Source organism: Schistocerca americana, chromosome 2, assembly GCF_021461395.2.
Source record: "Schistocerca americana isolate TAMUIC-IGC-003095 chromosome 2, iqSchAmer2.1, whole genome shotgun sequence".
Taxonomy (NCBI): Eukaryota; Metazoa; Arthropoda; class Insecta; order Orthoptera; family Acrididae; genus Schistocerca; species Schistocerca americana.
In genome coordinates this window covers 358057572-358083515 of record NC_060120.1, presented here as the reverse complement: position 1 = coordinate 358083515, position 25944 = coordinate 358057572, and the positions used below count along the sequence as shown (strand labels likewise).

Here is a 25944-nt window from a genome sequence, read left to right as displayed (position 1 = left end):
TGGGGAGCAAAATAACTGATGATGGTCGAAGTAGAGAGGATATAAAATGTAGACTGGCAATGGCAAGGAAAGCCTTTCTGAAGAAGAGAAATTTGTTAACATCGAGTATAGATTTATGTGTCAGGAAGTCATTTCTGGAAGTATTTGTATGGAGTGTAGCCATGTATGGAAGTGAAACATGGACCATAAATAGTTTGGACAAGAAGAGAATAGAAGCTTTCGAAATGTGGTGCTACAGAAGAATGCTGAAGATTAGATGGGTAGATCACATAACTAATGGGGAAGTATTGAATAGGATTGGGGAGAGGAGAAGTTTGTGGCACAACTTGACCAGAAGAAGGGATCGGTTGGTAGGACATGTTCTGAGGCATCAAGGGATCACCAATTTAGTATTGGAGGGCAGCGTGGAGGGTAAAAATCATAGAGGGAGACCAAGAGATGAATACACTAAGCAGATTCAGAAGGATGTAGGTTGCAGAAGGTACTGGGAGATGAAAAAGCTTGCACAGGATAGAGTAGCATGGAGAGCTGCATCAAACCAGTCTCAGGACTGAAGACCACACCAACCAACCATGTGAACACTGAGCAAATTGTATCACAGTACACTTAGTAATAAAGAAGTAATAAATTAAAATGCCATGTCTGATGCGAAACTATAGTAAGTGACAAACTTTCACCCTTTCATCATCATGTGAGTGGGAGGAAAAGTTTCTTAAAGGTTTGAAAATACATGTAAAGTTTGTTGCAACTCACTACATGCTCTTTTCTCAAATACTGGATTAATAAAATCTGAGTTATTGGGGTGTTGTGGCCTACACTTCTTTTTCACCCCCACCCCCACCTCTTTGATAGGTAGGTGGTTCTTATCCCCACAGTGATACTTTCCCAACAGTAAGTGATATGTATACCAAGTTTTTACATTTTTATAACATGTACGTCTTTTTTTCCTGCGATGTTATTTTGATTAAATATAACCTATGTGGTGCCCCACCTACGGCGAAGTTACCAGTGAAAACCCCATAAAAATCTCTCTTGTAGTTTTGGAGCGTAGTATATTCAGATGGAGACACAAGAAAGTTAAAACTTTCAATCATGGCATCTTTTTTTTCTGTGATCTGATTTTCATGAACTAAAAAACCTATATGGTACACCAAACTATGCTCAAGTGATTTGCAGTGGTTAGCACAATGGACTCACATTTGGGAGGATATGGTTCAAACCTGTGTTTGGCCATCTAGATTTAGGTTTTCCAAGACTTCCCTAAATCACTCCTGGCAAATGCTGGGATGGTTCCTTTGAGAGGGCATGGCCAGTTTCATCCCCAATCCTTGAAACAATTTGAGCTTGTGCTCCATCTCTAATGACATTGATGTCAATGGGACGTTAAACCCAATCTTCTTTCCTTTAAGTGACCTGTGAAAACCCCTTGAAAATTCATCCAGTAACGTGGTTTTTGATAGTAGTGTGATCAAACACAGGTAGACAGACACAATGGTTATACGGATTTATTATTAGTATAGATGGCATAATCTATATTAGAGTTTGAGGAATCACAAATTATTATGGTCAGATTGAATTTGTCAGGTTTAATTAATATTTTCACTGTGGCGTGCTTCAGTAATGACAATAAAAGTTATTGTCAAGAAATCTTAGGAGGTTTACTTCAGAGTTTCACAAGTGCAAATGATTTATTTATACTTTCAGTCAATTAATTTGAAAGGACTAATACGCTCATTTCTCTGCACAGAGGGCAGGATTGTCCTTCCTGAAGTGAATGTGTGTGAGTTTGAGCTGAAAGGAATTAGTGTTTTCAAAAGAAATTGAAAAAAAATAGTGTAGCTTAACTACAGAACTATTCTTATTTCAGATTTTCCCCTTTCACACAATATATAATTTTGGTCGATGTATTTTTGCTTAGGCACAAAGACATTATTATGGCAAATGCTGTATACAGATGTGAGCCTTGTCACAAGTTTATGAATCCAATGACCATTTGATAAACTGCAATAGTGAATGCTGGTAGGGAGTTTACAGTGTCCTGGAAATAATGCAACAGAGCTCATATGCGACACACAGTATATATGTTAACTTAAATTACTGCTCCTTATATTAGAAGATTGACATGTTTCAGAGTGTTTCCATCAGTTATTATGTCTTCATATAAAAAATACATAATAACTCAAAGAAAAAAATGTTTGTTATTTAACACTGGTAATAAACACATGTGGCATTTTTGTGTCTTACAGAAGAATTTTATGCCACCAATCTACTCAGGATGTATAGGCATTTTGGTGTGGCAGATTTCCCTGTTAACAGAACACACAATTACAATTATGCTGTGAGTCCTAGTCACCAAAATAGGAAGGAGGTCTGAGAAAAGTTTAATTACTTACCCATGTTCTGTTTGTCAAAGCTTTTCCTGTCTCAGGATCATACACCATTTTCTCTGTTAACCAGTAACCAAGTCCCATAACAAAAGCTCCCTCTACTTGACCAATGTCAATCTCAGGACTCAAACTTTCACCTGCATCCTCTGTCAAATCAACTCGAAGTATCTGGAAGTCCCATAAAATAATATTAGAACTTAACCACTCTTCTCTAAGCAACCTTAAATCAGCACTCGTTTCAAAAATAAATTTGGAGAAAAATGAGATGAAAAAGGTAACAAAGCATTCAAACAAACCAGAGTCAAAATCAGTGTAAATACAATTTGCATCAGCAAGACACTTGGCAGTCTTGCAAAATATCAGAAGTTTGTACAATGGTATTAAATTCTCAAACTTTTATTAATGTATCCATTATATGTCATGCATGCAGCCACACAAACCCCATTACTTCAACTGATTTTTCAATAGTAAACTTTTCAGCCATCTATTTTGTGAGCTGACAGACTGATGCGTGACATATGAGAGCTGTGGTTGTGGCCACAGAATACACAAGGGCCACAGATGTTGGTCAGTGACAAAGATGTTTGCATGAACTGAATCTATGGCTAGACACTTAATCCATGTGGGATATTAACGCATCAATAGAAGCTGCACGGTAGCAACGTCTTTCCAAGATAATCCATGATAGGGACAGATTCCATGTTTTGTCAAGATGTTTTCCACAGCTCATCTCATTGACACCCAAGCAAGGATGCAGTGTCTAATCACACATCCAGTCATTGCTACTGATACAAAGACTGTTGCTAGTGAGTAACATATCTCGCTGTTGTGTATTCTGTGAGTTCAAATGGAGCAACACAGCTTTTGTCTTTAAAATCCCAGATACAGTGACTGTAGTTTCAGTCTGTCAGGTCAGTCAGAAGACGGCTGAAAAGTTTACAGCAGAAATATCATTTTATGAAACGGAGTTTCTGTGACTGCATGTCCAAAACCTAACAGATCACTCTTCTACATCTACATCTACATCTACATTGATACTCCGCAAGCCACCCAACGGTGTGTGGCGGAGGGCACCTTACGTGCCACTGTCATTACCTCCCTTTCCTGTTCCAGTCGCGTATGGTTCGCGGGAAGAACGACTGTCTGAAAGCCTCCGTGCGCGCTCTAATCTCTCTAATTTTACATTCGTGATCTCCTCGGGAAGTATAAGTAGGGGGAAGCAATATATTCGATACCTCATCCAGAAACGCACCCTCTCGAAACCTGGCGAGCAAGCTACACCGCGATGCAGAGCGCCTCTCTTGCAGAGTCTGCCACTTGAGTTTATTAAACATCTCCGTAACGCTATCACGGTTACCAAATAACCCAGTGACGAAACGCGCCGCTCTTCTTTGGATCTTCTCTATCTCCTCCGTCAACCCGACCTGGTACGGATCCCACACTGATGAGCAATACTCAAGTATAGGTCGAACGAGTGTTTTGTAAGCCACCTCCTTTGTTGATGGACTACATTTTCTAAGCACTCTCCCAATGAATCTCAACCTGGTACCCGCCTTACCAACAATTAGTTTTATATGATCATTCCACTTCAAATCGTTCCGCACGCATACTCCCAGATATTTTACAGAAGTAACTGCTACCAGTGTTTGTTCCGCTATCATATAATCATACAATAAAGGATCCTTCTTTCTATGTATTCGCAATACATTACATTTGTCTATGTTAAGGGTCAGTTGCCACTCCCTGCACCAAGTGCCTATCCGCTGTAGATCTTCCTGTATTTCGCTACAATTTTCTAATGCAGCAACTTCTCTGTATACAACAGCATCATCCGCGAAAAGCCGCATGGAACTTCCGACACTATCTACTAAGTCATTTATATATATTGTGAAAAGCAATGGTCCCATAACACTCCCCTGTGGCACGCCAGAGGTTACTTTAACGTCTGTAGACGTCTCTCCATTGATAACAACATGCTGTGTTCTGTTTGCTAAAAACTCTTCAATCCAGCCACACAGCTGGTCTGATATTCCGTAGGCTCTTACTTTGTTTATCAGGCGACAGTGCGGAACTGTATCGAACGCCTTCCGGAAGTCAAGAAAAATAGCATCTACCTGGGAGCCTGTATCTAATATTTTCTGGGTCTCATGAACAAATAAGGCGAGTTGGGTCTCACACGATCGCTGTTTCCGGAATCCATGTTGATTCCTACATAGTAGATTCTGGGTTTCCAGAAATGACATGATACGCGAGCAAAAAACATGTTCTAAAATTCTACAAGAGATCGACGTAAGAGATATAGGTCTATAGTTTTGCGCATCTGCTCGACGACCCTTCTTGAAGACTGGGACTATCTGTGCTCTTTTCCAATCATTTGGAACCCTCCGTTCCTCTAGAGACTTGCGGTACACGGCTGTTAGAAGGGGGGCAAGTTCTTACACTGCAAAAATGTGAAGATGAACATTTCATGAATGTAGTTCCCCATAAATGCACACATAATACCACTGTTTGAAGATTTGAGCAAACAAACTCAAATGTATTATTTCAATAGAAAGAAGGCATGAGATAAAACGCTGGTTTAAAGAAACCTAGCATTAAGAGTAGTAATGATCGATTACACAGGCCAACAAAAATTTTTTTTAAAAACTTTTTTTACTTTGATAACTGATCTTTATAGATTTTTATGAGCTGAATCCAAATGTAGCCTTAGTTTTTTGTATCACCGATAGTTTTTGTGCAATACGCTTTTTATTATATAGTATAAAAATCCTATGCTATATGGTAAACGGGGAAATTAAGGAAACGCTTTGTTACAAGATAAGTATGGCTCGTATTTACAGTAAGCTACTGAAAACAATGATATGTGTTAGTAGAGGTTTCACTTGTCAGCTGGAATTGGTTTGTATTTTCTTTCTCTTTTTTCTTTGAAGCTTCTTGTGTAGCTTTTTCTGTGATGAGTCACTTGCTGAACTTCTCAGTGAAGTGACCAACAGTAGTCTCCCATCATGTTGGTGTTCCAGCAGCCTTGGTAGCATTTTTCCATCACTTTAATGTCCTGGTGAAAACGCTCTCCTTCCTCCTCACTAACATCTCCCATATTGTCCAGGAAGTAATCAAGGTGATTGTTCAAAAAGTGAACTTCCAGGCTCATTAAACATCCTACAGTTTTAAACATCTTTAGCATTGTAGCTATAATAGAAACACATTCTGCACCTTTTTCATGTCCTAAGAACTTTCTAATGACTTGCTTGAATGATACCCATGCTTCTTTCTCATTTAAAGTCATTGTGGATTCAAAGTTAAGAAGCTTAGCTTTTGGCAGAGATACTTAAAACATGGTCCATCTTTAGGTAAAGCCTTTACAAACTGTTACATTAGGCCTAACTTTATATGATGGGGTAGTAGGAGTATGTTTTTAGGATCTACAAGGTTTTTGCTTAGAATATTCTTCTTACCGGGTTTTAAAAACTCCCTCACAGGCCACTTCTTTCTGCACTAATGTTGATCCCTAGCCCTACTGCCCCATTCACACAAGAAACATGGAAATTTGGTAAAGCCACCTTGCTGACCAAGGAGCATGCATGTTACTTTTAGATCGCCACATATCATCCAACCATGAGCAGAATAGCCTATTTTATTTAGCACTATTTCTAGGTTTTCATACCTTTCTTTCATATGTACAGAATGTCCAACAGGTATAGATGCATACATGTTACCATTGTGTAATAAAACAGCCTTTAAATTAGTTTTGAGTGAATCAATAAACAGCCTCCAGTCTTCCTTTTTATATTCAATACCAAACTCATTCATCAGACCGGGAATGTCCGAGTAGTACACTAAATCAACTTCTTCTTGAAAACACTTGGAAAATTGCTGCTCTCTCTTTCTATACATGTATACACTGGTTCCAACTGCCAATACGTTCTTTCCTTTTAATCTAGAGCCAAGCTTAAGCCTAGATCCCTAACCAAATCGTTAAGCTTGGTCTGAGTAAACAATTTGGGCTACAATATGAGCTCTAGACTTTCTGTATTACAATGGAATTCATCATCATCTGGTTCACCTAAATCACATCGTACATCAGAAAATACTTCTGTGGGAATAGAATTTAAATCATCTGGTGGTTTAGGAACCAGCAAATCTACACCATGCCCTACTGGTTGGATGGTGGATGGAAGGTTAGGGTACCTTATTACCTTCTTGTTTTTCAAATTATGACCAGTAATATCAGCACTGCAAAAGTAGCAACCATCTGAATAATTTCTTGGCTCCCTCCATATCAAAGGAAGAGCAAATCTAATGGCTTTCTTCTTCTTTTTGGACCATTTCCTCAGATCTCCAACACACACATAACATACCTTATGCGGCACCCGAGATTTATCTTGATCACCAAGTTTAGATACATGATATGGTAGATAAACCTTTTTCACAAAGCTGTAATGTTTCTTCGGTGTTTTTTAATCACTAATTCACCACAAATATAACAAAAACTGTCAGCAGAGTATTTACAACCACGATTAGACATTGTACAGAAAAAGGGAAAGTGAGGTTAGGTTGACAGTAAAAAAACCACCGTCTGTTAACACAAAAATAGAATCAACCTTTTTTTTGCCAGGAAATGTTTTTCAGCTGTGCTACCAACATCACCTACATTCATTACACCTCCTTTTTAAATTATTTTAACTGTTTAAAAGTCGTTAAATTCTTTAAAAATCGCTTAATTTAATAAATTTAACTGTAAAATGTGAAGAAATGGTGGGTGGTACAGTTCGAGATTTCCCACCACAAAAAACATAAGAATAAGCTATTTTCAGCAAAAAAGTTTCTCCATCATTGGCCTGTGTTATCGGACCATTGTGACCAAACAAATATTTCATTGTCAGGCAGCCACTTGTGACTGAGGCAAAACAAGCCATTGCTATCATTTTTATTCAATGGTCCATGATGATGATGTGAAACATAGCCTCAATTAGAATTCCCTGCATGTACAGTAATATAACTAATGAAATCTCTGGTGCCTTCTTCAGATAAGTAAAAGCCAATGTTTGGTACCTGGGATAATTAGATAACCTGTAAATCTCATTATACGTATAACATTAGCACATAAGGTAATATAGAATGTGTGATGGATGATCCAAGGAAATTAGTGACAGTCACATTGATTTCCTATGATCATATGGATGGTTGAATTAGAAATTAGGACTTTTTTATCCACAAAAGACCATGTATCACTTATGTGTTCAGCACACAAGTAGAGGTAGTGTGATCAATAAGTGTTTCTTGAGGTTTCTAGCAGTATTTCTGAATTCCTAATGAGTGTGAGACCATACTGACAAGATCAGAATATATGAGAGCATGCCAAATTTGAACAATTCTCCCAAACACAAAGCACCCTCTGCTTCAGCATGACAATGCCACCAGATAACACACAACTGATACAATATCTGCAAAATCCTACTCCTTGGATTCACTGTCTTCAATCATCCTCCATTCAGTCCCAACTTGGTCCCATACAATTTTCATCTGTTTCCAAAACTTAAAGGTGGTAGCACTTCAGTGCTGCAAGGACTTACATTCGTTTTTTTGCTATATGAATGAGATATTAGTATTTTATTATACATGGCTGTATCATAATGATAACATATGATCACTATTTGAATGCTTAGAGAGTTTTGGCACTGTAATCAACAGTGATAAGTGTCTTATTGCTAGAAAGAAAGTGCATTCTCTACATATGCTTTCTCTCATGCAAGTGTTTGCCCCCTGCCTAATAAGGTGAAAAATACTCGGCAGATGCCATTACCAACTGCACTCAAATGTCTCTGCAAATTAATTAGGATGTTAAACTCCTGCAGGAGACAGTTACATAATTTGGCTGTGATACAGGAACTGCTCAACAGAATGCTCACTGGAAACAGCATGCCTGGCAGTAGAAAAGTTCCATGGGCAAGGAAAGCAGCGCTTGTGTTTCATGCTCTAAAGATGGCACTACCTAAGCTACTTTTTGGGACATGTGGCAGAACTGAACATGATTAACAGGGCTGATATTGCAAATGATCAAGAAACAATGCTTTCTTTCATCATATTATTGCTAACTGCGAATCAATGGCATTACAGCTGAAACATGTACCTATGTAGGGCACACATAAAGGAATTTGGTGCAGTACAGTTGGTGGGAGGCAATGGCTATCATTCCTATGCAATGGAGGCACAAGTTTTTCAATATCTACCATAACCTTGCACATCCTGCCATCAGAACTCCTGGCAAGCTTGTTGCTGCAAAAGTCATTTTGCCTGGTATACAGAAGAATTGTTGCACCTGGGCATGTGACTGCAAGAGTTTCCAATGCAGCAAAATAGCTAGACATGTTTTCGTGCTGGTGCATTGCTTCCCGACACATATAGTAAGGTTCACTCACATTCACATTGACATCGCTGTGTCTCTGCCACGCTCATGGGTGTACCGATATTTAATTATGATGATTGCTCATTTCACTAGGTGGCTAGAAGCAGTACCTGTTCCCAACACAGCAGCAGAGTCGGTGGCCTCAGCCATGGTGCAATCTTGGTTCACGAGGTTCAGCATCCTACAATCACGACTGACAGACAACAACAATTTGGAAAACAGCTTTTCAAGGAATTACACCAACTCTGTGGAAGCAGACACATTCACACTACTAACCACCATCCAGCAAGCAATGGGATGGTAGAGAGCATTCATCGCCATTGAAAGGCCCATTGCACCTTAAAGGCAGCATTAACATAACATGTGGAGACCTAGTTTGATGCATTATCCTCAGAGCTGTTGGGATTTCGCACTACAGTTGATGAGGATATACACTGTTCATCTACACAGATGATAGATGGCTAGCAGTTACGGGTGCTGGGCGATTTCTTCTCACCTGCACTATTTTCTCCACTGACTCAGGAAGATTCTACACCCTCCATCATGTGTCAACTGTGTTCACATGTGTGCCACCTCATGCCACTTAACGTGGTCAGGCATGGCCACAGAAGGAGTATCATTCATAAAGATTTATAAAATTGTGCATTTTTCTGGCTCTGGGATGATGTCATCTGACCTCTCTGACCTCCATTCTCTCCGTCCTATTTGGGTCCATTTCAAAGTGTGATGAGGGGAGGAATCATGTTCATCATTGAGAAAAATGGCAGGCAAGACAGCATATCAATTGAACCCTTAAAACCAGCATATATAGATGATGCAGCACCCATAACCATTAGCGTTCCACTTCTGCCTGCATTTCATTCACAGGAACTGACAACAGATGCCTCAATACCACTGTAGGATTTACAGGATCCAATCCCAAAGCTCCTGTCACATTGCAGGTCACCTCTAATCTTCACACATTCCATCAGGCAAGTAAGATTCAAATTTCTGCTCATTAGACGGCTCCTGGTTTCACAACAAGAGAGCTTGGTCAGAGAACTGACCATATCAGATGAATCAAACATTCTACCTGATTCCATGTGTCAGCCCCTGCCACATGTGTACAAATGTCTCTGAGTGGTGTCATACAGATTTCGTCTCTATTCGCTATTTGCTCCATGGTGTGTAGCAATGAGAAAAGGGCCAGCCTCAGCAGGCAGCCACTACACAGTCCCCCAAAATTTCTCACTGGAGATAAGAAGCAACTTTAGGTATGCACCCATTCATGTTATCACTTCTTCACACCCAGACCTGCGGATCTGTCATACAGGAGGGTGGGGGTTAACGTGATGACTCTAATAAACACCAAATCGACACCAGTATGAGGATGAACATTTTATGATTGACTCATCTTTGATATCTGGAATATATAACTATCTTGGTTTCCTTGTTATTTGGGCTTGCTCTTGAGTACATTGAAAGTGAGTGATGTGATTAGTTTTCATTTTGTGAGGTTGTATTTAAAGGAAATAAATTTGTATTATACTTTACTCACTGTTTAAATTGGGGACAGGTGCAAACTACCCTGTAAGAGTGTCACAGTGAAGAAAAGCTATAGGCTTGAATTTTGATATGCATTGCAATTATAAAATTTGGCAGGAAGGAATCCAAGCCAACACATATCCTTACTGTGAATATACAAATCTCCAATAATAATAATAATAACCCTCTGGGAAACTTTACACCAAAGTGAAGACATACATAGGAACACTAAACGTCAGCATACTAATTGGAGCAGGAAAAATACATGAATTAAAAAGATGCTAACTGAACAATAGGTCCTGATTTTGGCAATACAAGAGACTAAAATAACAGAAGACAATACTATAGACTTCGGTAACACCAGAATGTGCAATACCAAAACAGGCAGTAAAATAGGCAAAGGAGCTCTGCTTTTAGAAATGGCCTTTTCAGTCAATAAGAGGATCCTCCAATCAGTAAGACAACTGAAACCAGTAAGCACTGGTGACAATGCTGAGGGTGACAATGATGAGGCTCAAATGTGCTAATATGTCTTACATGGCAATCAACATACATGCAGCAGAAAAACCAAGATAACAAGAGAGACAAAGAAGGAATTGATATGTACTGTGATAAAATACAGAAAACTAAACTAAACTACAGCCAAACAGACCTTGTAAGAGCCACTGGTACCAACTGACCACTGTGTTATCCTCAGCCCATAAGCACCACTGGTTGCAGATATGTAGAGGCATGTGGTTGACACACTGCACCCTGGCCATTGTCAGTTTAAAGACCAGAGCCACTACTCCTCAATCAAATAGCTCCTCAATGAGCCTCACAATGGCTGAATGCAACTTGCTTACCAACAGCACTCAGAAGAACAGACAGTCATCCATCTGAGTGCTAATCAAGCTTGATGGTACTTAACTTCCACAATGTGATGGAAACTGGTGTTACCACTGTGGCAAGGCCATTGATGAGCTAAAGATCATGAGAAATGTCACTGAAAATAGATTCAGAGGAATGATATGACAATACCTAGCACACAGATTTGCTAACAAAAGTGGCCAGAGATTGGTTGAGCTCTGCTAGCAACACAATATGATGATAATGCCAACTCACTTCAAGAAAGATATCAAGAAAACCAAGACGTAGAAGTCACCTGCCAAATCCTTAGGAGAATACCAAGTCAGCCATGTAGCGTTTACACAAGAACCACAGAGAAATCATGAATGCACAAATCAGAAGAGGGGCTAACTTAGACTCACAAGAATCACAGACACCAGATAGAATGAACAGGGAGACTATCCTGATACCAAAGTTTAATATGATGAAATGAAGCTCCTCATAGATCAAAGATAAATGGGAGGAAGAACAGCCACAACATGTGAAGAATTCAAAGCAAAGATAATCAGTAAAATGAAAGAGAAAATTCCTCTAATCAGAAAGAAGAGACATCTATGATTGAATGACACATGCAATAACCCATTGAGAACAGGAAAATAGCATACAACAAATGGAACAGTGACAAAACAGAAGTTAGAATCAAAAGAGAATTTGAAAAGGACCAGTTAAAAGAAAAAGAGAACACAGGCGACTTTTATAAAAGATTTAAGACCAGAATCATCAGATACCAATCACAAAATCTTTGTGTCAGAAAAATGTATGGAGAACTGGCACTGAATAACAAAGAGAACTGTGAGACACTGGTGAAGTACTGCAATGAATTATTGAATTGTCCTGAAATGGTTGAGGGACTCTCAAGGAGCCAAGATATCAAGAGAAGTGATAAGTCAAAAGCACCAGGCAAGCTGAAGATCAAGAGACAAATCATAAAATTGAAGAATAGCAGAATAACAGGGGAAGATGACATCGTAGCTGAACTGCTGAAGAAAGCTGCATTGAATAACCAAATAACAGTTATAATACAAAACAGGAGACAGGTTAGGACCAATGCTAAAAATTACTGTAGGATACCTTTATTGCCCATCACATACAAAATTATTTCACAGTGGGTGCTAGGTAGGACACAGTTTGTAACAGAACTGATCAGTGCTGCTCTCTCTGTCATATATTGCAGAATTTGATACAATCGTTAAATTCATGAAATTATCCACTGGAATCATAGATCTAAAAATCTAATTCAATTCTTATGTTTTTCATGAACAGAACTAAAATATGAAATTGACACAAGATTTATTTTCAGTTTAATTTGAAATTTTAATTATAAATTAAAACCACTGTCATTATTCCTATTTGTATAAGAAACATTCAACAAGAACTATTTAACTGTGAAAGAAACACCTACAGCATGCACAGAATCAACCTTAATGGACACAACAACAAAAATATAGAAATTCATAAGTTAAGTAATTAGACACAATCAATATTCTTACATAATTCATTTTAGATTCAACCTGTCCTTGAATCCAGCTGTTATTGAAACAGTTAATTCTGCAAACGCAAGTGGAGATACAATCTAAAGTGCAATAATAATGAACTTTTCTGATGAACTGTGAGATTTTTGAGGGAGGTTAGATGTCTCAACTGGAAAATTTGATAGGAGAATACCAGGCAGGAGTCATATTGCCAAGATGCTATGCTGAACAGATAGTTAGAGCCAGTCCTGAGATGCCAAGCAGTGAGAAGCAGATAGACGATGTACACCTCTGTAGACGTCAAAAAGGCATACAACTGTATAGATAGACCATCACTGATCCAAGAACTGGAAGAGAGACACCTCAACAAAAAGAAAGTGAACATTGTGAAACAGGTCCTGACCAACACCAAATCTAAAATTAAATTCATGGGAGAGTTATCAGAGTGCTTTGAGGTTAGGACAGAAGTGAGACAGAGTGGGGGTATTTCACAATTATTATTCATTATACTATTAGACAAAGTTTTGAGAGAGAAAGAATTGCGGATACAATGACTATAAGCCAATCCATGCAGGAATGAAAGAATAGACATGGGATGTCTGGCATTTGCTGATGATGTGGCAATGCTCACAGATAACACAGAATCTTCATTAAAACAAGAAAAAAAAGAACCTGAAAGAGGTGGCTGAAAAGCTAAGACTACAGATCTCCTTAAAGAAAACAGAATAGATTTCAAACCAGATGCACCAAAAACATCACAAGAAAATATGGAGACATCAAGAGAGTTTACAAATTCAGTAACCTTGGGAGGGGGGGGGGGGGGGGGTTAAGTAGAAAAATGGGATAGAGAAAGGACTGCATGAACAGAGAAATCAAAAGATGAGTAAAGTATTTTGGAAGACTGGGAAGACCTACAACAAATCATGCCTATTAAGTAACGTAAAAGTGAGACATTACAAGACTGTTATCAAGCCAGAAACCTTATGTCAATTTTTTTCAACCTTTCTGAGTTTGTGGCTCCCCCGACAGATTGTGGTGTTTCCATGGCTCCCCTGTGGGATACCTTGACAAAACTGAAATAACTAATTAAAAAAACAAGTCATGAATAAAATACTACTCACTTCAATGTGTTGCTTGAGCTTGCTTCTTGTTACACACCTTGTCAAATCTTGGCACAAAGTGAGATACAGCAAGCCTCATTTCCTTCTCCACACAAAGCCTTGATCTCTTCCTCTTCTGCAGTACTGAACTCAGAAGAAGAATCACTACTGAAGGGATTTTGAAGCCACTGAAACCTATCATGGTTTTTGCGAAAGTATTTTTCAAAATGAACTTGATGATCAGATAAATATCCTCCAGGTATAGAAATATCTGCAGTATGGCCTAGCTCCTTGTCATTATTAAAATGCTGCAAACGTGGATAGCAGTCCATTTCTCCCCAATTGTCTATTTTTCTATTCCAAAGAATAAGCTTCTTTTTGAAGGCCGAAGCTTTGTCAAAAAACTGAATGGAATGAGTTTCACTTCCATGCAGAGAATTATACAGTGAGCTTAACTTTTCAAATGTATAACATAAGAATGCAAGTTTTAACAGAAAGCACTTAGAAAAGATGTGACTTTCTTCTTACAGGTAAGAACAGACTTCTCACATATGTTCAAAAATGTGCAATAATACATTTCATCTGGAAAGCCAATGAGTGTTGCTATTAAGCCTCCATACAATGTCACATCTGTCTAAAAATTGTATCTTTCTGAGGACAAGTTTTAATGAAATTCACCACATTTCTGAAAGGTTCCAAATCCCTCCAAAATCCCTCCCTCTAATTTTTTCTATAATTTGTTCGTGAAGATGCTCTCCTAAATCTTGAATTCAATGTAGTATTAGACAAAGGAATGTGCAAAAGCTACCTTGCCATGGACTCTCCAAGTCTAATGGACATTTTGTCAATAGCAGATGGTAGAATTAGCTCTTCAGCAATCATACGCGATTTCTTACATTTTGCTACTCGGTAAGCTACACTGTAGTAAGCTAAAAGTGCTTTAACTGAGATTTTTGCCTGCTTTGAAAATGGTGATTTTTGTTCTTTCAACTGACTCAAGTTTTTCAGAAAAATATTTTCCGGTTTGACCACACCATGCCTATTAACACTTTCTAAATGGCGCTTTAATTTGCTAGGTTGCATACATTCAACATAAAGTACTTTCAAACACAAAATACAATGTTCATAACAGTGCATGTGAAACCAAAATCTAAGTAGTTACCATCAAATTTTCTATACTTGCATTTTCTATCTTCATTACCACTTCGTTGTTGTCCTTAGCAGCAAGTTCTAGCTTTTTACTTTCACTTGACAAATTTAAAAACTTTTCAGTAAATCTTCAGGCTTTCCTGGCGATCTAATGACATCTTGGGTTGTCGGGTGTTCTGCCGGATATCAGTGTCGTACTTGCACCATATTTCGGTCACGTAGCTCGTAACCTTCATCAGGTGCGACCTGATGAAGGTTACGAGCTACGTGACCGAAATATCATGCAAGTATGACACTGATATCCGGCAGAACACCCGACAACCCAAGATGTAACTTTTCAGTAGTTTATTGCCTTTATCAGCTTTATAGCACAATATAATAAAAACTGGTTGACAACACAACAATCGCAGCTGGTACTGCAAGTGATGCTTCGATGTTAAGACTGCTTACATAATCTGGCCATCATCCTTTGAGGCTACTCAGGTTGACACCAGATACGAAATTTCTCACAATTGTCTTCTTCATTACTAACTACAAAACAAATCCATGGCACCCCAGACAGTCACTCACAGGGCACCACAGCACATAGGTTGAATTCCAATGCTTCATGTGTGTTAGAAATACTGGTCATGGATTGGCAAGGTTAATTAGAGAAAAGAATCATCAAAAAAATGCAATGGCCCATTAAGACATTCTACAAATTGTAGAATAGACAAGAGACTGAACAGATATCTAATGTAGTGCATAACATGGGAAATATCAACTGAAATTTTACAGGCATATCAAGATAATCCTGGACTCCCAACTAAATAAACAGAACTTGCAGTACAAAGAAAACATTAATAACATGAAGTCTGAAAAGACCTGAAGGATGCTGGTATAACAGAGTCAGATTTAAATCACACAAGACAGACAGAGATACAAGCACAAAGTACTCAAGCAAAAAGTGAGCCAACAGATCAAGAATTTCAAGACAGAAACAACTTAATTGGATGAAAGGAATAAATTGCATAGTGAGAAGATGAAAGACGTGTGGCACCTCAGAAACTCTCACCTTCAGTAAATGCTTCACATGGTCCTCTAGAGGCCTACATGTTATAATACTGGTAACAGTAATAAATATTGACTTATTAATTAACACTCTACAGTCACACATATAGTTGTAAGATTCCATTCCATGCTATCTTTCAGTTTGTTACTGTTAATGTACACATTACGAGTCATATTGTAAACTTAGTTTTTATACCTTCATTATATGGTTTGTTCATTTACTGAATCAGAGTGATAGGTTTTGGTTATAATCCTTGCTGCCACTGCTGTACTGAGGTCACTCTAAAATTGCAAAGTCAGCACATGTCATTGCTCCATCTAAGCATTCACACCGCACATGAGCAAGAGGCATATGTATAAATTTCTGTTACTGTAATTATGTCAGAGGAAGGCAAGGGTATACTCCCTCCTAGCAGTGAACTGCAGTGCAAAGCAACCTTGAGAACAACTATATTGTTTCTTAATTACTGTAATTATATTTTGTACAAATTTGATTAATTCCATATTATGGTAATTCATTTACTGTCTGGGTCAACAGAACCTGAATAGACACAAGAGAAGATAATTGTAAAGTACATCAGTCCATTGTTCCTGGTACTTCTACAAATTTAAAAGAATTCAAGATAACTGAATTCCACATGAACTTTCTAGAGAATCAGAAACATGTTGGACCAAAGGGCGCCTTCCCTTTTCTCTTGGAACAAAATGTTCTGCTTTGGCACTGAGTGGAATTAGGGTTACAAACATTTAAACTTTTCACAGTCTCACCAATCCGTACAATGTTGACATACACCAGGACTGCTTATTGCAGGTGACCCTGCCTCAAATAGGTTAGGATATACCTGTGACAGAACTGGAATAAGGAGTGCTAGTTAGGTGTGCGGGAAAACTCTCACACATGGATCATCCATAGACATATGACCCTGAGACATAACACACCGAGCGAGGTGGCGCAGTGGTTAGCACACTGGACTCGCATTCGGGAGGACGACAGTTCAATCCCGTCTCCAGCCATCCTGATTTAGGTTTTCCGTGATTTCCCTAAATCGTTTCAGGCAAATGCCGGGATGGTTCCTTTGAAAGGGCATGGCCGATTTCCTTCCCAATCCTTCCCAAACCCGAGCTTGCGCTCTGTCTCTAATGACCTCGTTGTCAACGGGACGTTAAACACTAACCACCACCACCACATAACACGTTGGAACTCCTCCATCTGTTATGTCTTCTACTCCCATCAATAAACAAATTTTTTCCAATTTAAAATCCAGTTGGTTGTACTGACCATGCTGATTTCAGTGATACAATTAGTTTTACTAGGAGCATGAGTAATTAAAGGTTATAGCTAACTGAAAGTTCTACTACAACACATCAAATGAGAAAACATTGTGAGCTACTCAGCATATTTGGATAAAATGACATATACCAATATAAAGACAGGTATCCAAAGTTTACAGTAATATATTTTATTTTGCATGAAACTAATTACAAGTTATTAACACTGATGTTTATTAGTAACTACATCTTCCATGCTATATTTTGCACTAATGTTTGCTAGACTCTGAACTTTTACACTGTACTTTTGTTGCCATATTTTTTTCCAAATCAGATGGCAACAGTTAATAATTAATTAAGCCATTAATTAAGGCTTTGCATAATTTAACACAATGAAAAAGAAATTTCAAGATGGAAGCCATGCTTGTAATTAGGGTACTCCCAGTGCAGTAGCGTAAGATAGTTGTGTACACTTTTCTAATTTAATTACCTTCCACATATTCCACAAACCAAACAACTGTTGAGTTTACAATTCATTCAAAACAGCAAAATCTAATATAGCCAGTTTTCAGAACATTATACAGATCCCGAGATCAACAAATATCTGTAAACCAATCTTCAAATAGCCCACCCATGCCAAAACTGCCAGTCTCAGGTCAGCTAATAACAGTTAACACCTCCATCAAAACCCCATAACAACCATGTCAAAAGCGTTTGTGGGGCCCAATCATAATAACTTCTCATGTCAAAGGAAGCAACTGGCTCATAACTATGTAACATACTTACAGTTTGGAACCATGTGTCAAATGCCCACATGTAAAAACTAAGTCGAGTGCAAATAACATCTATGAAAGTTAAAGTTCTACGTATATTTTTAACCATGTAACACTGTTGTAGCTAAAAGTTCAGAGTGAACTAATGTTGTGGCGAAGCAAGCTGGGATAATTTTTACTTCCGCTCTTATTTTGCCATCTGCCTCCTTAAAATTCATTTTTTCATGTCTGACTAATTACCATTAACATACGTGAGTATAATCTGCATTTTCATAAAAGAGAAAGGTTGGCCCTCAGTTTTAAAGAGTATAACACAAGATCTAATTTTGTGCTTAGTTTTATGAATGTAACTGATTTTTAAATTTATTTTGACTATTCCTAGTTAGTATCTTTCATTATAGGGCGAAATCAGTAATTGTCTCGTAACTTAAATTCTATCGTTGACTTATAAACAAATATAAATTCTATAATAATTATAAATGTTTGGAAATGAAACCCTAGCATTCTTTAAGTACCTATTTGGCTCTATTCAAAAACATGTTAGCAAAGCCAGCCCTTAATTAATTCCAAAGTAATTAACAGTTTTGTCACAAGTATTGTTTGCCTAATGATATCTGTTAATTTCATCATTTAAACAAATAATTCAGCCTAACTCTTGTAGTAGAAGAAACTGTTAAAAAGGCAGAATTTTTTGATGTATTCAGTTTACTTAATGAGTTAAGCTTTAATTGTAATTCCTGTAAATTTAACATCAAACAATGTGTAGTTTCAGTACCTATTATTGTGATAATACAGAAGGGTCCAATTTTTGGTCCTGAGTCAGTCAGTGCATGTCCGAGTTTCAGACGTGGAAGTCAGATCAACAATGATACATCAGCTTAACTGTGAAACAAGTGTTACACCAATAGGCCGTGTGTTAAAGCAATGACAGTGTATGTTCAATTTATCTGAAAGACTGTGAAATGTATGGTCGGGTTTTTACTGCTCGTAGATGTTCAACAGTAATCTATTGTAGCAGTACAAGAGGTGTTTGAAAAGTCCGTGCAAAGTCCGAGAGATGGCATAACCGGTGTGTACCGAGGTCATGTTTAGTTAGTAGCATCTTTGAAAAGAATGCACACCAAGTTTCAGCCATATTGGTCTATTTCTTTGTGGTTCAAATGGCTCTAAGCACTATGGGACTTAACTTCTGAGGTCATCAGTCCCCTAGAACTTAGAACTACTTAAACCTAACTAACCTAAGGACATCACACACATCCATGCCTGAGGCAGGATTCGAACCTGCGACCGTAGCAGTTGTGCAGTTCCATTTCTTTGTGTTTGGCATTTGTGTGAATCAAGGAAGTTGAGTGATTGTCAAAAAATGGATGAAAAAGAATTTCGTGCGGTGATTAAACATTACTTTACAAAATGCCAAATGCCTCAGGAGACTAAAGAGAAGCTTAATAAACATTACGGTGACTCTACACCTTCGATTACAACAGTGGTTTCAAAATTTTCAGAGTGACCATACGGGATGCTGAACGTTCTGGACACCCTGTGGAGGTTACGACTCTAGAAATCATTGATAAAATCCATGATATGGTGATGGATGAGAGAAGAGTTAAGGTGTGTGAGTTTGCTAGTGCTGTGGGCATCTCAAATGAACAGGTACATAGTATTTTGCATAAACATTTGGACATGAGAAAGCTATCTGCAAGACGGGTTCCGTGATTGCTCATGCTTGACCAAAAACGGAATCATGTGAAATGTTGCAAGGATTGTTTGCAGCTGTTCAGGAAGAATCCGCAGGACTTAAGCATCATTTTGTCACTGTGGATGAAACAATGATACATTACTATACTCCTGAGACCAAACAACAATCTAAACAATGGGTTACCAAGGGAGAATCTGCACCAAAAAAGGCAAAGACCATTCTTTCAGCGAGAAAGGTTATGGCGACTGCCTTTTGGGATTAGTAAGGGATAATCCTCATTGACTATCTGGAAAAGGGTAAAACTATTACAGGTGCATATTATTCACTGTTAATGGACCGTTTGAAAACCGAGCTGCAAGAAAACTGCCGGCAACTGGACTGCAAAAAAAGTCCTTTTCCATTATGACAATGCACCAGCACACACCTCTGGAGTTGTGGTCGCAAAATTAATGGGAATAGGATTCCAAATTGTTTCACATACCCCCTATTCTCCAGACCTGGCTCCCTTGGACTACTATTTGTTCTCCAATTTGAAGAAATGGCTGGCAGGACAAAGATTTTATTCAAATGAGGAGGTGATTGCAGCAACTAATAGCTATTTTGCAGACTTGGAAGTTCCTATTATTCAGAAGGGATCAACAAATTAGAACAGTGTTGGATGAAGTGTATAAGTCTAAAAGGAGACTATGTCAAAAAATAAAAAAGGTTTACCCCAAACACATAAGTAGTTTTTATTTTTGCATGGAATTTTCAAACACCGCTCGTATGTGGAAGTTTGCCTGCAAATTAATAATAAGGCTTATCGTATGTTAAACAACAGTGCACTGGCCATTAAATGTGTATATTAGGGAATTGTGAACAGTGAAAGTACAGAACTGTGAAATGCAAATGTGTACCTGTCAGCTAGATCATTTAAATAAGTCAGTGTTGAACTTCCACTCCCATTTTTCAGCCAATATAGCAACGCAGTACATCGACACTGAGGACAATCAACGAGGAAAGAAAGAAGGAAAGTGTCACAATAGGAGAAAAAATGTTCAGCCTATTGATGAACGAGGATCCTGTGTCTTGGCTATGGGCCAGATCATGAGGATATCATCAGCGAACCTACAACATACAGTAGGATAAGAATCACGGGTGGCTAATAAAATGTGTTCAAGATGGCAAAAATATGAGGGTGCCATACAGGTACCCAAGGCTGCATCATGAATTAGTTTGTACATCTTCCCCTCCAAGTAGAAACAGTAAAGGGGTGGCAGACTTGGAATCAGTAGTATGTAGGAGGATATGTGGGATATTGGTGTATAAGGAGGTGGTGTCAACACTGATGAGCAGGGATACAGATGATAATGAAGTAGGGATGTTGGGACATGACAACTCCTCAGATATGGCAAGTTATGGCGCAAGCAATTGATTAGAGGTGACAGCTAACAGATATGATTCACAGTGGCCAGCTTCATCAAACATTGTGATTGTGTTTATGTATTTTGTGAGGCATGTAGAATATGGTTGTACGGAGGTATTAGGTGTAAGGAGGAAGCTGATTCAGAATGAGATGTTCTTGAATGGGCCTTGGGTTATGTTGACTTTAACAGGATTCTTTATGAAGGAGTGAGTCAGTTATCAGATAACCCCTGTCAGTTAACCACTGTGGTTCACAATCACATATGGAACCTTTTCCTGATGGAAGGATTACCAAATCAGGGTCTATTTTAAGGTTGTGAATAGGTGATATATCCTCCACCAAGAGATCTGTGTTCTTGGCAAGGGTCATAGGAAAAGAGGGCGAGGCTAGGATTGCAGTAACTCCTGGAAGGTGACCATGTGCTGTTTGGATGGAGGTATGAACTGGGAGAGGCATAGTGCAATGCCAGCTTTTGGTTAGTTTTGCTCAGAGGGGTTAGCAGCAAAACAATTTTTCCACTGAGACTGAGTGAAAGGAGAGTATATCTTTGAGCACCATCAGCTGCAATGGATGTGAACATTAGGACAATGAGCCAAACTGAGGCATGAAGATGGAATATGGAACTTAGTGTTCATATCCATGATTTTGTCTTAACAGCTGAGGCAACATTGCTGTTTGGAGTCAAGAGTGTCAGGTAATCAGCTTCTCAATATGGTCACACCACCAAAAATAAGAAATATCCTGTTGAATATAATCAGCTTACAATAATATTGCACTCAGCAGCAGTGACAATGACCATTATGTCCACTAAAGTAAATCTATTAACTCCTTAAATGTATTAGGGGATCAAAGACTGAGCATATGTTTACAGGTATATTTAGTAGAATAAAGTCTGTGCCAAACTGTAGCAGGTCCATGATATTTCATGAATCATATTCTCTCCACCCATCTTCCCGTAATGTCATTAACACCTACAGAGTGTTGCAGTTAGAACCAAAAAGAACATTTTGTAGCACTGACACATCATGAAAACCTCCACCTATAAATCTACAACATTTAGTTCATTTTATTTTAAAGAGTTCAGATTAATATGAGGTGTATGTACCTGTTGCTGACCTGTTAGTACATCAACTTCAACTTCAGCTGCTGTTGCTCCATATATGAAATAAGGTTTCAGATCTTTAGGGGTGTACCTGAGAGTAAATGAGATTTTGTTAGTATCAATTCATATTCCAAATAAATAGAGGTTTCATTTATTTACTTGAACCAAGTCATCACAACAGTCATCCACAAAAAAATACAATGTAGGTAGTTTGATTGTATCTACCTATATAGCTGAGATCATTAAATTACATCATATGACAGAAGTAGCTGTTCAGCTCCTGCTAATGGAATAATTTTAGTGACCAAAATTTTGTCAGCAAGGGGCACATAAGCAAATAAAACCAACCCAGCATTTTCTTGGTGTGATTTAGGGAAATTATGGAAACCCTAAATCAGAATGACCGCATGCAGATTTGAATCATCATCCTCCTGAATGTGAGTCCAATGTGCTAACTACTGTGCCACATTTCCCAGTGAGCATGCACCATTACTGCTCAGTAGAATTTGAACCAACGTCCTGGCTTGGATTCCAAACCTCTCTTTCTGCCCTACCAAAAATCTATCAGATGAGGAAGTTAAGTAAAGCTATAGTTTTCCAAAGTAATAGGCCATGCTCCAGTAATGCATTCCTTTGTCACCTTTCCTTTCATTTCCTACTTGTTATAATCATGTAAACAAAACAATGTGACACACAATCATTTGGTACAGCCACCCATGTCACAAACTTATGTATTTGACACAATATCCACTAGTCAGATGAAGGTTGTGGAGAAACATCTCCACTGATAACTTTCCAAGAAAACAAAATTCCCATGCTGGAATGCACTAATGAGTATACAACTTCAACTTTTCCCTTTACAGCACTGAAATAAATTGGCTGTTGAAACATAACACACATATATTTGTATTTTATTCATCTCATAACATACAGATCATCCGATCATGCTGTGCAGGAGACACATCAATTTTAGCCTTATGATATACATATTTACATAATTCTCTAATACTAGTTTTTACCAGTACAGGTTGATATTAGACATAGTAATATTATTAAACTGTTTTTCTTGTGATGTAACAGTACATTATCTTTATATACGTGCACAATATTATACACAATGCTATAATCTTAAACAGTTGCACTATTCAAATGATGATTTCATCATTCATAAATTCCTCAGTTGAATAGTAGCATTTTTCCACCAGGAGATCATATAGATTTCTCTTCAGTGAACCTATCTCCATGCTCAGTCAATCTCTACCCTTGAGTTAATCGTAACTTTTCATTCCCACGTACAGGGTGTCTGTTGGTAGAGTTTTAAGCGATGTTGTGGAAGCAGGAAATTTTCTTTGTGTCTAGTGTTGTACTTATGTTTGAAATAGTTTTCTTCCATTACCTCAGGGTTACTATACAATAAGATGATAATTTCAAATATATTCAATGTAAGGATAGGTAATACTTTTAGGTTCTTTAATAATGGGCAGCAGGATGTTCTTGGAGGGGCAGCACACATTTTTCTAACAATTCCTGTTTAAAGTAGCAGAATTCGTGACATGTAGCTTGAATTTCCCCAAAATTTAAACCACATCTAATTTTGGATTCAAAGTAACTGTGGTACATCACTTTTCTGCAGCTTATATCTGTTATACCAGATAGTATATCCATTGCAAAGGTAAGGCTGTTTAGTTCTGTAGTTAAATAATAGATATGTGCTTGCCAGTTTAGATTTTTGTCCAAGTTTAGTCCCACAAATTTCATGGACTGAGCTTTGTCCACTACTTGATTTTTATGTACAATACAGACATCACTGATTTTTGATTGTCTGGTTCTAAATTGTGTAAACAAGGTCTTTGAAAAGTTAAGTTTAAGGCCATTTTTTTTGAAACCTTGTACCTAGGTTGTTTAGCGTGTTTATAACACCATCTAGAATTTCTCCCACATTTTGTTTTTCAAGGAGCACTGAAGTATCATCAGCAAACATGACTGGTACATCATTCATGTAAAAGAGAAACAATAGTGGCCCTAAGATTGAAACTTGAGGGACTGCTTGTGATATTGTGTCCCACTGAGATGCATAATTTATGGTATTAGATGCTATGATTACCCTTTGCTTCTTGTTTGTCAAATAAGACCTGAGGCACTTCAGAGCATTTTGTCTGATGCCATATCTGCCTAGTTTATGAAGCAGCATGGAGTGATTCACAGAAACGAATGCCTTTGTAAGGTTGCAGAAGATACCTGCTACATTATTGCTTTTGTTAGTAATGAGCAGATTTTTTCAATGATTTCATTGATAGCACTCATGGTGCTTTTCCTTTTTGGAACCCATACTTGTTTTTAAGAATGACACCATGTTTTACAATAAAATTTGTTATCTGGACTGCAGCTGTTTTTTCAAATACTTTGGATAGCACTGGGAGGATAGAGATGGGCGATAATTTCCCTATCCTCTCCTGATCCTTTTTTGTGCAGTGGTTTTACCTCTGCATACTCAAGCACATCAGGGAAGCTGGCTTCCTCAAATGACTGACTGATTATTAATGACAGAGGTGTGCTATTTTATAATACACAAATTTAATTATTTTGGTGGGTGTTTAATCCCACCCTGCAGCATTTATATTTTCTAAGGACAAAGTAGCATTTTTTACATCTTTGGCTGAGAACAAGGGGGTCACTATTCTGGTCCAGGCCAAAAAAATTCACACTGTATTGATAAGTAGTCACATTTACATAAGATTTTGTTACATTTATGAGAAACTTATTAAAACATTGACCTATTTGAGCCGGGTTAGAAATAGTATCATTGTTTTGCTTGATTTTTGAATTCCCGGTGGTTAACTGTTGTACCTAATTCTGGTTTCATAACAGACCATACTGCTTTAGACATATTCTTATGTCCTAAAGTGAACTTATCATTTGACATTCATTTGGCAGCTTTAACAGCACTTTTAAATACAACTTTATATTGTCACACAGTTAACAAATTCAGGGTTTTATTGTGTTTCATTTCTTTATGTACCACTCGTTTCGAACACTAGATACTTTTAAGCCTGGAGTACTTTTAACTTTTAACTTTTTGGTGCCAGATCTCTGGTGGGAATGATTCATTGCATACCTCTAGAAAACTTCTTAGAAAACAAAAAAAAAAAAACAAAAAAAAAAAAAAAATATGATGTGGCTTGATTAACTAAACATGTGACAGCTATCCAGTGTTGGCACTGAAAACGTACAATGTGATAAATTCTCAAGTGTGTCAAGAAACAAGATTTATGCTGTTTAATCTAAATTGAATCTCTCAATTCCACTTTTTCTTTTGAATATTTTGATGCCACTTTGGTCTAGAATAGTGCAGTAATAAATTTTGCTTAATTATTCAGGACAATGATGTACTTTGTGGCTGTTACTGTTTCTTAATTCATTTAAAATCAACAAAAACATTTTCTGTATCCAAATTGAAGGGCTAGAATATCCCGGAAAAGTAATTATCCTTATGTTATACATCATATACAAACAAAAATAAATAAAAACATAATTTTGACCACTATGTAAAATTGCATTTTACAGTAATATCTGAGTTTCTATTTTGATCACATTCAATGTAAATCACAGATTAAGTTCCTATCTTGTGAAACCACTCTGATGTAACACTAAACATGTGACAGCTATCCAGTGTTGGCACTGAAAACGTACAATGTGATAAATTCTCAAGTGTGTCAAGAAACA

The 25944-nt window shown here is 37.8% G+C and overlaps 1 protein-coding gene across 1 annotated transcript in view; it reads right to left on the bottom strand.

The window, feature by feature from the left end:
• LOC124595300 (xanthine dehydrogenase-like) overlaps positions 1-25944 on the bottom strand; it is a 414231-nt gene that overhangs the window by 36203 nt on the left and 352084 nt on the right. Inside the window, exons 23-24 of the mRNA XM_047133986.1 lie at positions 22225-22312; positions 2394-2555 (exon numbers count right to left, since the gene is read on the bottom strand). Coding sequence (XP_046989942.1) covers positions 2394-2555; positions 22225-22312 — 250 coding nt within the window. The remainder of the gene's footprint in view (positions 1-2393; positions 2556-22224; positions 22313-25944) is intronic.